The sequence below is a fragment of the Phaethon aethereus genome (genome assembly GCF_964289735.1).
Source record: "Phaethon aethereus genome assembly, chromosome: 1".
NCBI classification, from domain to species: domain Eukaryota; kingdom Metazoa; phylum Chordata; class Aves; order Phaethontiformes; family Phaethontidae; genus Phaethon; species Phaethon aethereus.
The window spans coordinates 137,264,008-137,278,966 of record NC_138575.1 but is presented as its reverse complement, the minus strand read 5'-3'; the positions used below and the strand labels follow the sequence as shown (position 1 = coordinate 137,278,966).

Sequence of the window (14,959 nt, the reverse complement as noted above, 5' to 3'; positions counted from 1 at the left end):
ACTCACATGAGTCTAGCAGTGCTCCACAAAGGTCAGAGGCCTGGGGAACATGGCATATGAGGAGAGGCTAAGAGTAGCTCTGTTTTTCAGCCTTAAGAGGAGAAGGCTAAGGGAAGATGTTATAGCTGTCTTCAGCTATCTAATGGAAGGTTATAGGGAAGGCACAGACAGTCTCTTCTGGAAAATATATAGCAATAGGACAAGAGGCAATTGGACAAGTTGGAATAAGAGGAATTCTGATTAGATAGAAGGAAAATAATTTCTTACTAAGAAGGTGGTCAACAAATGTACAGGTGCAGAGAAGTTGTGAAATATCCATCCTTGGAGATATTCATAATATGACTGAGCTGAGCCTTGAGCAACCTCCTGATGAGGAGGTCAGACTTGGTGACCTACAGATGTCGCTTCCAACCTACATGATTCTATGATTCTTTCTGTACTTTCAACTGAGCATTTCAAAGCTCAGTTAGAAAACAGTGGTATCCAGTGTGTGTAGACCTGCATCCTGGAAGATACTTAGATGCCTCTCTGGTAGTGTACGCACGTAAGCTTACAACTCAGGAATCTGTGATATTTCCAAAATACCAGAACAGCTGCCATTTAGCCACATGCGAAAATACATTTCTCTATGTCAGCTTTTAACTGGACGAAATGGTGAAAATACTAGGGCCTGACATGCCACTTCAAGCCCTTCTTTGAACAAGAAGAAAAGCTCAGGTGGGATTACCAAAATAAGTGATGGAATGGTAGAGTTCTTTCTGTCATGGTGGGACCTTGTGTATTGAGAGCCCTCTTCAGGCCTTATGACTGTCAGAGGTAGGAGGCAGTTGGCATACAGGCCAACACAAAAATAAACAGCAAGACATTCAGGTTAAAAAAAATACAAACAAGACAAACAAACAAACAAGACACCCCCCAATTCAAAATCTGTACTGCACAGACAGCAGGGACTTCAGCCCACCTTACCTTCTCCAATGAAGATGCTAACCTCCAGGCTATACTCAATCTCTCTGCTTTTTGTGAAAAGTTTCTAGCTGGCAGTGCCACGCCTCCAAAGTTGAGGGTCCTGTCCTCAGGACGCCACTTTCCCTCTAGCCAGCCACACCAGATTTGTTACCTAAGTCTCAGCCTACCTCTTTATTCAGACCTTCACTCCTCACAGGCTTATGCAGGTTTCTGCATAATCCATCTTATAAGGATGTCTTCATAAATCACTTACCTAAAAGAGGCAGCAGGGGCAGGAGCTGAAGCCAAATTGAAGTTGAAGTTTTCACTTGACGGCAAGCTGCCCTTAGGGTTCAGCCGTACCATGCTGGCACTGCCAAATGCATTTGAGTCTCAGACCAAAGGATTCTGCCTCAGTTCTCTCAGAAAAAGCAATAAACCCCAGGTCTTCTGCTGGCCAATCTCATACTTTTATGACTAGAGAATTCTGTTTCACACACATTTCCACTAAAATATTATCCTAAAGAAGGACACAACTCTTCCCAGTCATGCTAATTAAAGCTGGCCACAATATTTCAGGAAGTATGGAGAAAGTGAGCAGAAGACAGTTGTAATATATATGGCAACTTTTGTTAAGACTAGGTTCTCAGGTGCTCAAGCTTCTTCATGAAGGTAAGTTGATGGAGAGCTTGCATGTTCCAAGAGAATGGTGTGAACTGACCAGCACTGGTAGTATCAGCTATGTTCAGCTAAATGTGGTTAGACAGGGAAGGACTCAAAAAGATTGACTGATTAACTGCAAAATACTAGTGGAATCTGAAGGGGTATTTACCCTCAGCAAGAGTGTGCTTCCCCATAGCTGTGATTTTTGTAGGGACAAAAACTTGTGTTTCCAAACAGAACTGCAAGACTATTGTTGGTCTAGCACTGTTAGGGGCATAGTACTAACAGGTTCTGATAACAGTTATCATAATTAATTAATTAAGTAAATATAAGTAATACTGTCATTATAGCTAATTTTTTTCAAAATTCTGTGCCATAAAGCACTGTGGGCTTTTCTGCTTCCTCAACTGTGAGGCAAGGCAGCCAGTTAGAGAAACAAAATCATCCAAGTCATCCAAGAAAAAAAATAATCATCCAAGTCAAAACCATCCAAGGAGGGAAGTAGCTCAGACATCTCAACAGGTTTCTTCTGTAACCTGCTTGGACAGATTAGGAAGAATTGACAGAAATAGTGCCCCCAGGGTAAGGTCACCATCTTTTTTGGTTAAAAGGACACAGGGCTCTGCTCTCTGTGCCTGGTGATAGAAGGGGAACATGCTCTCCTGTACTGGGCTATGTGACCTGATGCAGTTGCAAAGGGTGGATCATGTAACCTTCCTGTTGAGTACTCGGTGCTACACCCTTTGGAATAGATTAATTTCCAAGATTTCAGTTTGAGTGAGGGCACACAGGGAAAATCCTTTGTCCATAGGAAAAGCCAAGTCCAAATAATATACAAGAGATTTTTGCCATGATGTTTGGTGAGATTCTTTTTCAAGGACTTTCTCAACCAAACCAGGGCATTTGAATGCCATATACCAGGCTAGGCAGAGACTGCTTGTCTCTCCAAAATTGCCACTATACCTAACAGCAGGGACAATGAATATTATGGCTTGAAAATATTAAGGCACTGTGTTTTATTTGTATTTTTGCCTATACTGTCTTTGTTCCAGTCACATTTGGCTGGAATTTTCCATTATTAATATAACGGATTTATATGCTGAACATGCTAGAGAGATTTTATTTTGCCAGGGGGTACTGGCAGAAGGTGGGTGTGCTTCTTTATACAGGGATACTAGTATGCCTAAGATGTAGTTTCATTAAGTATCTGAACTTGCATTATTTATGGCTTTCTGGTTTGATAACAACTATGTATAGGACTTAATGCATTGTGCTATTTGCATTTTCTTTCAGGATGGGTTGCATATGTTAACTGTATTTCCCTTCCTTTTAAATTTTCACATGCTATACTCGATCCTTGTTATTATAAGAATTCAGTCATGATTCAGTCACTTAATTGTTTGAACATTTGGCTTTAAAAACACTTTCGTTTTTAATGATATTGAATGATTCTTTGGAATACATGATCAGCTGGTAAATTTACACATTGGGTTTTTCCTCCTCTGCTGGTGTCTATTCAGCAGTGATTCCTTTACTAGCACATTAAGTTCCTCTATATAATCCCCTCAAGTATTCGCTGCCTTTTGTTAATTATTAATATTGGTATTGTTTGTCTTCCAGGAAGAGGAGTTAATCAGGAAAAATGGATAGGTCACACTTTTCAGAGATCCTAATTACTATTTTTAAATTTATATATGATTTTATCATACTAGTTTTACTACATAATAAATATATAGGAAGGCAGAGAAAAATACTGTAGGGAAAAAAGGAATTATTATGTGGAGACTGAAATTATTAAAACAGGCCAACTATCAAAATACAGGACCTTCGTGAAAACTACTCCTCATAGTTTTTTTAAAAAACACAATAGCTAAAAAGAGCAAAGTGAAGCCCCCAACATTTAAGAAATGTCAAAATTAAGGTCATCTGTGAAAACTTAAATTTTTCTTCTTATATTTTTATGCCTTATGGTACAGTCTGTAAGGACTGTTTTTCCATGGCATCCTTACCTTGTTCAGCGTGAAGGAAGGACCTGTCCTGCTGTGAAAGATGCAGTTCAAGAAATAGGACTCTGCCCTATTGATTGCAAAAATGGCAGATGTATAGGAAGTAAGAGTAAACCAGAGTATTGGAAAGTTCCTTACTGTGTGAGAACTGTCCTTTCTGTACATGGAAGAGGACACAGAGATGTGGACCACAAAGTGCTTGGTTACATAAGCAATGACTGTATAGATGCTACACTCGAGCTAGAGGTAAACTTACAGTGCACAACCTTAATTCTGTCATTTTCTAGCATTTTGGTGCTTTTCATGTACCATTCATAATCCAGAATGGTATTGCCAACTGCAACTAAATTCCATATTCTGTACTTTATCAGTTTATGCAATTTATATGGTGCTTAAAACACTCCTGTATTATCATGTAGCCAGCTGTGTTAATTACAGAGCCCCTTCCTTTGATGGCACCAAGAATGATAAAGAGGTTTTGGGTTTCTCGTTTATTTGGCAATACTAAAAGTCAACTGTTTCTCTTATGGGTTCTAGGCTCTTAATTCTGAACAAGAGCACTCTCTCAGTTATCTGGATGTTTGCTCTTGATCTTATTATTTTCTGGTAATTAGACCACTATGTGAGCAAATAATGCTCTGACCACAGCTCAGTCCACAGCTATAGATAAAAGGCTCAAAAGATGATGCACATTTGGCAAATGCAGTTCTTTCAGAGGGGGATGTGGTAGCAGCGGTGTGGCATATTCCTTTCAGTCTGACATATACATATATTGCATATATAGGAAGCTAGTCTTCATTTTACTACCTTTTATATTCTGCTTGATTTTTTTACAGTGCCCACTCTGGTTTTCTGGGTTTTTTTAATGGGCTTTGGACATCAGAGAGCAGTGTTAGAAAGACAGTGAGTACCATTTTTGTGAGAGTTCCCACATGCTGCAGTTTCAGGCACTTTAGAATTCTACGTTAGAATTATAGAAATTTAATAAAAAAAATAAAACCAGTGAGTTACCTCTCCCAAATTTTGTGTGTTATTTTTACATTTAGACTAACTAGACTACCTAGGCAAAACCAGGCGTAGGCATTTTCCAGGGGACAGAAAAATCAAACAGCCATAACAAGAAATAAAAATATACCCCATTGTCCACAGCTAGCACGCTTAAACACATGGGTGATTGTATTCTGCTATATATCTGTTCTTCCAGTGTAACTGCCTCAGCAAGAGCTCTGTGTGATGCCACAGATAATTTATAAGAAATACAGCCCCACTAACAGGGAAAAAAAAGGAATTAAAGCTTTAAGGATAGCACATGCATTACTGCAGACAAATAGAAAATTACTTCCAAGTTATAAACCAAGCCATATTTTTTTCAGACAAAAATGTCATTTCCAAATGCACTAGAAGTAATTTTATATACAGCAGTTGGCAATGCAGAGAGGTGAAACCAAGTGCACATAAAAGAAAATCTATCAGTGTTTTCAGTAAGCTTGTTTAGCACCACAGAGTCACTTACCAGTGCTTTTGCACTCTTTCTGAAGGGTCCCCATAAAACAGCGCTCCACAGACCTATGCTACTGAGCTTTGGCTTGTTGAGTTTGGGGTTTTGGCAGCTTTTTTTTTTTTTTTTTTTTTACTTTGAACCTTTTAATATTGCAGCTTAGTCCAAGCAGTGCTTTTCCAGATGTGCTCCTCAAGCTTCCTATTGCTTTCATTATCTCATTGGTCTTATTTGACTTCTAGACTTGAAAAAGAAGTACCTACTCTTCAGGCAGACCTGAGCTCACTCCAGTTGTGCTCCAAGCAAGCCAGGTGCAAGCCAGCTCCAAACAAGAAGTCAGGTAGTCAGAATTGGTGCAACTGGCAGACCAGTGCTAACAAACCTGTTTGACAGGCAGAGGGAACTGGTGTCTGCCTGCACTTCTAGGAGGACACTGCGGTGCGCTGTACGAAAGGATATGCTTGAACGTAACTAGCTCTTTTGCTGTGGCAGTCTGTTATCTTTCTTTACTTAGCTAAAGGTCCCTGGACAGGGGTATGGCTAGGAGCTGGCTCAAATCTCATCTGTTTCATTATGCGTAACGCTCCCTGTAAGCCTGGTGTTTTTAAAGTGGAATTCTAGTTTCATGTATAAATTTGTTTCTAAATTCCCTTCATGGCACTCTATTTAGGCACGTTTATACTAGAGCAACGTCTCAATGCTTCTTTTGAGCACTACTTTCTCATTTTCTAATGTTACTGCTAAGAAGCGTTTCTATGATTGCAGACATCCTCAGTAGTTTCAGAGTTGTTTTATGTGAGTCCTTTTATTTTTTAGGGAAGTACTTTCAGCCAGATAGAGCTGGCTGGGGCTCTTCTATTTTGTAGAAAGTCTCTTTCCTTGCTGCAGTTCCTGATATATAATACAACTGATAAACTGCATCTTACATGGCTCAAAGAGATTCCTCCTCCTCAGAACATGGGTTATATATATGGGCTCAGATATACGTCTCAGATGGCAACACTGAATTTCCTGCAGATGCAAGAACCTGTGTCAGCAACAAGGTGGCTGTTCTCAGGACCAGAACGTCGCAATTTACTTATGCTCAGCCCATCACAGACATTCATAGACACAACTCCTACGGAAATTGGTGGTAGGTAGTTACATAGGTACCTCTGATGATCTAGGCATTAGTTCTCTCTGCCACTAATTCCTGCTCATAAGATCAACCCGTCTTACCTCATAAGAGTATCATGATGACATCAACGGTTAGGAATGTGTGGCACCATGATACAAAGGGGTTTATATGTAGATATTATATAGTAGCTAGTGTAGCAGCTAAGTAGATGGGCGGGCACCAGCAGTACAGAAAGAAGGCTAGACTCTGCTGTGCCTGAAGTGGTACGTATGTGAGCTTTTGGTGGTGAGAGTATGTGCTTAGGCAATGTGAGATGAGGACTGCCTTTCTGCAAGCACCACTTGACAGCAGAACAACCAAAAAGAGCAATCCTGACTCCTGCCTAGTACTTAGGAGGGGGTAAACTTTGGATCCTGGCTATGTCCAATGATGGTCTGATGTAAAATGTAGGCTCGTTCCAAGAAGTAAAGTTTCTTGGAAAACTTTCTGTACGCTCAAGCTTACAGTTTCTCTTAACACGCAGGTGATATCTTCCAGTAAGTGGAAAACCTGAGTGTAATGCCTGACGCTGAAAACAAAAATAGATTTGGATACAAAATTTGCCTCTTTTTGTGTGCATGACAGTTCTTCGCTTGAAGCACCTGCAGCACACAGCTATACCTGCGTGTATATCGCCCAAGTGAATTCAAGTGTAATTCAATAACTCAATAAATAAATCATTCTGGCAGCTCTTGTCTTCTGATTTAAATCACTCCACTTTCTCCTGAATTGATCATATTTTAATAGCTCTCTTCATTTTGGCAAGGGTTTTGACAGCCTGAGCCTCTTTCACTAAGTATAAGGCCAAGTTTATGGCATGACTGTAAATTTAACACCTAATCTCTATATGCCTGTTCCTAAATGTGTATATGTAGACATATATTAATTTGGAGAAAGATATATTAATCCCTGCCTTAAGTAAGAATATTATCCAGGTGATTTAAGCAATGGTCTGGGTGAGGGGATGGCTGCAAGGGCAGCAAGAGAAGACATGCTCCTGGCAATTCATCAGAAAGCTCATAAGATTGCATGAGGCTCTTTTCTCAGCTCAATTCAGCACCTCTGGAAGGGCCTCCAGGGCTTCTTTGTTAGTGTGTGTTTTCTCTGGTGTACACACAGAGCAATTTTTGACACTTTTGAAGGATAAGAAGAAAGGTTAAGTAGATGGCATAGTCTTTATGGTGCCAGGAGTTGGATACTTACAACTCTGGATTGCAGTGGGTTGTAAGTATATTCTTAAAATTGAGTATGTGCGTACGACTATGAATATGTTGGAGTATTTCAATGGAAAGCCCTGGCTCAGTGGAACTCACAGGAACAAACTTCCCTCTGAATAAATGTGCATGCCTGTGAAAGTAATGACTTTTAAAATATTTGGCATTTGTAACTTTCCAATAGCATGTATGATACAATGCTGATTAGGGAAAAATAACTTCCATAGCTCCTATCATCTGGCACTGTTGGGGAAGTCTGAGCTTTTCTTGTCCCTGCTGCTCACATGGTGTGGCTGAAAAGTGAACTTCAGTCTGGCAGGCTTTCCATTAACACCTTCGGTAAGCAGTAATCCAAAGGATCCTCCCTCACCCCTTTAAAATGGCATATTTAAGCTACTCCTGTTTTCACAGGTGTGTATGTATATATCATAGGTATCATCTGCATATGTGTTTGCAAAGGGTAGAATCCTCTGCCAGTGGAAGCGGGTTTCCCCCTTATCTCATGTGTGATTAGTTACTTACACAGGCTCTGCACAAAGAAGCTGAGACATTCATTTTTTTTGTGAGTGCGCTTCTCTATTAATCATTTAAAATAGTACAAAAGAAGCTTAATGACAGAAATTTGAAAATACTTAGAGTATTTTAGAGTATTACTTAGAGTAAATAAGAGTTTGCAAGCTTCTATATCTTTGTAGCTCATCAGAGAGGAGAGGTTTTGCCTTGGTCTCTGAGGCTGCTGTTGAAAAATAGTGCTTCTTGAGTGGCTACCTCCTTTAGTCCAGTATCTTAGAGAATGCACCTAACATTCATTGACTGTGCTGCTGTACCAACTCTTCCAGTTTGGCACAAGACACGTCAACCAATTTTGACAAAAGAACTTGTTCGGGGGTCTCCACCAGGACTGGTTATCAAAACATCAGGCTGTGCTTGCCAGCTGTTGCAGAGAGGGTGAGGAAGAGGTAGGGCAGTTGCTGCACCCTTCCTTCCCAACAGAGAGCAGAGCTGATCAGGTTTGCAGGAGAACATGTACCCCAGCAGAAAGTACGGCTTCAGAAAAATTTCCTGCGGCTTCTGTTACAGCAGCACCAGCTGTCACTTACCTGAATACAGAGCTGTGGGCCTTTGATCCGCCAACGTTTATGGCTTTTACAAAGGCTCTGACATTACCCATTTTTGAAGCTGCTGTTGGCAAAGTGCTGCCAAGCTGTTGAGTCGTCATCTTTGCTGTCCGGTACAGTTCAGGTACTTCAATCATTAGTGGAAGTTTTGTAGGAAGAAAGCAGATCACCACCCCAAAGAAAGGTCATGTTCAACTATTTATGACCTTGTGAATCTTGCAGCTCCATTGCCCACAGCTTAGAAGGCACAGTGTTGTGGAAAACAGCAATTTAAACAAAGTTTTAAAATTCAGAGCTAATACCTAACTGGGGTTAGGAATGTGAGTTTAGTGCTGGAGTGGAAAACACATTCATTGAGTTATTTAAATAAATCATGGCAACTGGTATAAAGGAATAAAGTTCCATTTTCTGTTCCTGTGATGACTCAGCACGTGACAAGTTGTTTTCCTAGTTCCCAAGGTGAAGGAAGCAGCTGCCTTTGGCCCTCTCCTGGCACAGAGAAAAGTTCCAGTGTCAAGACCAGAGCAAGAAGGTAGTTGATTTTTATTTTATAGTATTTATTTTACTGTGTATTGTGTGTTTTCATGACAACCTATATTAGCCAAGGCAGGACCAGTTTAAAAGCCTTTAAAATAAAATAAAGGTTTGGTGAGCATGTTGCAGTGCATACCTGACCAAACCATTCTGCCAGTTCCAACGTGAGAAGCTGGTTTTGTGTCCTTTTCAAAAGATACTTTAACTGTTTTTAAGCCAAGTATAGAAAGTTCCCACACACTGAAACTTGACTTGCAATTTAATTTCACTTTATCTATTTCATAGTAATGAAAAAATAATTTTTATTGTCTGTAAAATGAAAACATGTTAGAAGTGTGTTTCATAGCACACAACAATATGCCAACGTCTTTCAGCCATATTCTTTTGTTTTTTCTTCTGGTTCTCTCTCAGAAATCAATAGGAGTTTCCCCTGAACAAGACTGAGTAAATATTTACCCTGACTCTGAAATAGCCTGGCTATGAATTTATGATAGTTCCCCATTCATCAGTAAGTTCTGTGGATATCAGAGTAAGATGATACTACTACCTGTTCTTTCTCACATTAAAAAATTGTTCTAAAATCAGTCAGGGGAGCATGCAAGGTGCAAGACCTGCCAATATATGTACACAGCTTAAGCTTCTGCCATGCCTTAGGAAACTGCTTGATGCATTTTCTAACAGAAAACTTCACTGCCTGCTGGGAGCTATAACAGACTGCAGTGTAGCTCTGGTCAAAGCAGAGTATAAAAGCAGATCAGAGGACAGTCTCCCACTCTCTCCTGGTGGGAAACAGTTTCCCTGTGATGGGCAGAGTCATGAAGCTGACTATAAGGACCTGCTTATGAAAGCCATGGAAGAAAGCAGAATCCAAAAGGGGGGACTGAGAGAGCGTATTGAGCTGATGCATTTACAGGGTAGCAGCATCCTCCTGGGGAGTTACCAGCCAGGTGGGCAGGGGCTGAAATGCTGGGATTGGCTGTAGCTGACATTATTTTTAGGACAAGGTGGGCTTCACCCAAAAACAATCCACAAATGCTTCCAAATCCTAAAGAAAACAAAACAAAACAAAATAGAAAGATATGCTGGCTGACATTAAGGGTAAGATACTGGGGGTTTTCCAATTCAGAAGGCAGTAGTCGCAGAAAAAATGGATTTATACAGTAAAGCTCTCTAAATGCCATGTACTGCACTTCTCTGTCGCATGGTAAAATACATGAAAAGAACAAGAAGGATGCTTCTTTCTGAGGAAATTCAGATGGCTGATGTATTGTTCTTAATCTGATCTGTCATGCTTACATTGCACAGTGTTTCTTTCCTTGTGTATGTAATGCTTTTCATCTGCACAGTCACAAAGGCAGTGGTGTGTGCTGGGTGACACCCTTTTTCAGTGTGCTGTATAGGTCAACAGATTTGGGCTATTCCCAGCTCCATTTAGTATCAAGTGCTGACGTAAAGGATTCCTCTCATGGGAGGCCAGCTTCTCTTCCAATGAACAGAACGGGAGCTTGAGCATCTCAGCTGATTACAGCTACAGCACTGGAACAAACGGAGAGAGGAAAGCTCTAAAGTTGACAGTTCCCAAACCATTTGTGATGCCAGAGTTCAAAACTAACACCTCCAACTATACCTGGTGATCAGCAGGCACTCAGTATTCAGAAGTCACAGCACATAAACCCATGTGCAGATGGGAGAGTGGCAGTAAAAAGACACAACGGGTTTTCCAATGAGTTAAAGAATGAATTACTACATAAATTCTAATGTTTTACTTTTTTGCAATTTAATCTAGGTCAACACTATCTAAACTCAGATTGTAGATAATTTTAGAATTACCTATGCATTCATAACTGGTTGAATAAAGAGCAAATTATTTTTATCAGTACTTATGATATAGTGCTCCTCTTACCTCTGCGTCTCCATTGCCAATTTTTTTTTTCAGTTGATTGCAGCTTCAGTCAAGGGGTCTGTGACTGGAAACAAGACACTGATGATGACTTTGACTGGAATCCTGCTGATCGAGATAGAGGTATTTAAATACCTGTCCTCTAGCTATGCTTTGATTTGATGGCTCACCCCCTCCAAAAAAGGGGGATGGAGGGGAAAACAGAATCAAGAATTAGCTTTCCTATCAGCGGGTTTTCTTTATAAAAGAAAAAAGGAGTCAGAGAATGCTGAGAGTGGAAATTGTTTATTTGAAATATCCAGTGGCAACTGGTAATCAGCAGTAAATATCCTCAAGTTGTGCCAGGGGAGGTTTAGATTGGATATTAGGAAAAATTTCTTTACTGAAAGAGTGATCAGGCATTGGAACAGGCTGCCCAGGGAAGTGGTGGGCTCACCATCACTGGAGGTGTTCAAAAAACGTGTAAATGTGGCACTTCAGGACATGGTTTAGTGGGCATGGTGGTGTTGGGCTGACAGTTAGACTTGATGATCTTAGAGGTCTTTTCCAACCTTAATGATTCTATGTTTCTAAATTTCAACACAAACAAATCAAAAGATAAGAAAAAGGATTAGAAATTTAACTGTTCAGAATTGCGAGGTACAAGGCAGTGGAAACCTTATCAGTTATGTGTTGTGCCTCTCCAAGACTGGTAGGGCATTTAACCACACCTCTGCCATGTAGATGGATGTGGTAATGTAGTCACTCGCATGGCTTAGACAGCACTGTGATTAACTGCTCAGAAATCTCAGACTCAGCAGGACAAACTAGTGACATCATTCCTCGGAATGAGCCAAGGGCAGGGGGCTATTCAAGAACAACCAACACCTGACCTGGTACCAATGGCAGGCCTGCTAAAACATGAGAAAGATCTCCGTGAGTGCAAGGTGTGACTGCTGTGCTGGTGTGTATAAAAAGGTGTGGCTGAAGAAACTGGTTTGAAAGGATGTCTCTTCCCCTGTGACACAGGGAATGTTGCAGAAGCTGCTGCAGTAGGGACCGGTGGATCCTGCAGATCCTGCAGGCCACTTGCTCCAGTTCCTACATGCACATTCTCTACCTCTTCCCTCACAGTCTTTCCATTCCAGTCTTTCTTCACTAATCCTTCCTCTCCTGCTCTATATATTTCCTTTTCCCCAAGTCTTTTCTCTGTCCTGTCTCTTCCAGGAAAACTTTACCCTGACCTTACGCCATCTCCCCAAGCTTACATCTACTGATTATGACTTATTTATGGGCCCAGGTGTTTCACCCCTTTATCACTTTGTGTGCCTCTCTCATTTCATTTGTCCTCCAGGATTTGGGGAATAAGCTACCACTTCCTTTATGAGTTGCTTTCATCACTGCAGAGGACAGTGGAGAAAGTATTGAGGTAGCTTAAATGCTGGAAATGGTCTGACCACAGAGGCACAGCAGCATGTTTCAGGCTGCTGCATTTGAAAAACTGAGATGATTTTGCCTTTGAAAGATAGTGCAAGGAAGAATTACTGTAATTGCCAGTGAAATATGAACTCATCTCCTCTGTAAACTGATCTGACTTCCAACAGTGCAAGCTTATTCCTTGCAAAGTACACTCCCTGCTGCTTTTCTCCAGTCTGATTTTAAATTATTCAAGGAACACAGCTTCCACATATTTTTCTTAGCAAATATGTATTCAATTTGCTAATAAATAACACAAGTCCATTAAAGATGTGTTTTCCTGTTTTTTTGTTACAAGGCGATGGGTACTACATGGCCGTTCCAGCCTTTGTGGGGCACAAGAAGGATATGGGGCGTCTAAAACTTCTCCTCACTGACCTCAAACCAAAGAGCAGCTACTGCTTGATTTTCAGTTATCGGCTTGCTGGTGAGAGAGTGGGGAAACTTCGAGTGTTCCTGGCAAACAAAAAAAACACTCCTGTCTGGGAGCAGAACAAAGGAAAAGATGAAAGGTGGAGAATTGGAAAAATAGATATATTTCAGGGGGCTGAAGCAACCAACAGTGTAAGTGTAACACAATTTATAAGTCAACTACCATAATCAACATAACAGCTTAATTTCCTAATCCTCAAGTGTTCCACCAACTCTGTTATAGGCAACTGGCAATTGAAAAGCTTATCTGAAGTAGGAAACAGGAGCACAGATTTTAGGAGGCAGAAAAGTTACTATCTAGTTGTAATTTCAGAACTGAATTACCCCAATTGGTTAGAACACTGATGACAGTAATCCTGTCATTTTGTAAAAACTGCATCACATCATAAATTAACAGAAACAATGAAAATCTCTGCTTAATATCTCATGCAACAGAAGCATACATATATTCCTGGCAAAATGAAAGTTATCCCTGTTTCACAGAAGAGGATGCTCTCAAACCACACTAAACCAGATAATTACTGCAAAAGGAGGCATCGTGTATGATCAGGGGTGGGCAGTCACCCTAGGAGCAGGACGTGCTAGCCCACAGGGAACACTGTGTGCTGATGTATGTATGAAAACTGCCTCAATCAGGGCTTCAGCAAGTTTCTCCTTGAAATTCTAGGGCTTGGTTCTCATTTATGTGACTGAATATTTCCAGTGCTGTGTAAAGGCTTTTTCTGTATAATTGAATACGGTGAGTATAAATGAAATGCTATTTCCTTTCAAGATTCCGTGCACTACTTGTAGAAAAGTCCTTACCTAAATGAAAATCAGGCTATAAAATAAAAACCCAACCATTGTATTCATAAAAATGAACCTACTCTCTCTATATAGTATACATTACTATGCTATATATATACACATACCATGTATAGAGGTATATATATAAATATAAAAATATATAGCATATATACTATATATGTAGTATATATAAAGTATATATACCCAAATATATAGATATGGGTATATATAATAGATCAAAAATGAACAGTTGTAATGCCTTCAAGAAACAGAGTGCACTAAACATCACACACTGTGATAAAACTATGTTATTATAATAGGATTTCACTCAATTTGCATTTTCTTTGTACAATGAAAATAAGTAATCTTCTTAGAGGAATACATTTGGGAAGAGGATTATCAGTCTAAATATGATAATGTAAATAATACATGGAAACTAAAAACTGCAAGGATTTAAGTCATTAAGTCCTGTAGTGTGATAAAACATTCTTTAGATATAGCATTATAACTAATTAACATTAAGAGTTGCTAAGTGGTTGTATGAACTACATTTTCACTGTTAATACATCTCTTTTCTCATGACAGGTCACTTTTGAATCAGAACGTGGGAAGGGCAAAACTGGAGAAATTGGAGTGGACAATGTTATATTAATTTCTGGTCTATGCCCAGAAGACACCTGATAACAGATATTTGAGTATACTGGATTTAATACTATTTTTAATATTTGCCTTACTAGTAGTGTATTTTTGTATAATTTTCTTTATAAAAACTGAAAACATAAAAACTGTGCCTTGAACTTAATGCAGAAATGCAAAACTGATACGTGCAAGAAGCAGAGTACACTTCTTATGGATTATTCTAACAGATGCTTTGAGTGGAGCACTACTGTATTTTATCATTCAAGGTCACAGTTTCTAAAGTATTATTTGTCTAGCATTTTTACAAATTCTACATGCTTTTATTCCTTAAAGTTCTTTTCAAGACTATTCTTGAGCCTTCTATTTCTTCTACTTCACAAGAACATCAAGCAGTACTTAAGAGGATGTTAGCACTTCTGGTGACGTAATTTTAACTTCCTGCTTAGTGTGTAGATATTCAATCTATTCAACAAGTAAGAGAAAACAGAGGAGCTTTATTTCCTTCTTGACGGAGCTACACAAATTGTAAGTGGAGTCATGTCTTTGAGGAATACTTTCATTACTAATAAAGTATGTAAAATACCTTGTCATCAGTCTCTTTGAGTCACACTGT

General features: G+C 39.7%; 1 protein-coding gene across 1 annotated transcript in view; it reads left to right on the top strand.

The window, feature by feature from the left end:
- Positions 1 to 14,388, top strand: part of EGFL6 (EGF like domain multiple 6) — a gene marked incomplete at both ends in the record, with an annotated part of 48,110 nt that extends 33,722 nt beyond the window's left edge. Inside the window, 4 exons of the mRNA XM_082014438.1 lie at positions 9,052 to 9,132; positions 11,071 to 11,157; positions 12,788 to 13,053; positions 14,293 to 14,388. Of these exons, the coding sequence (XP_081870564.1) occupies positions 9,052 to 9,132; positions 11,071 to 11,157; positions 12,788 to 13,053; positions 14,293 to 14,388 (530 nt within the window). The remainder of the gene's footprint in view (positions 1 to 9,051; positions 9,133 to 11,070; positions 11,158 to 12,787; positions 13,054 to 14,292) is intronic.
- Positions 14,389 to 14,959: the final 571 nt, after the last annotated feature.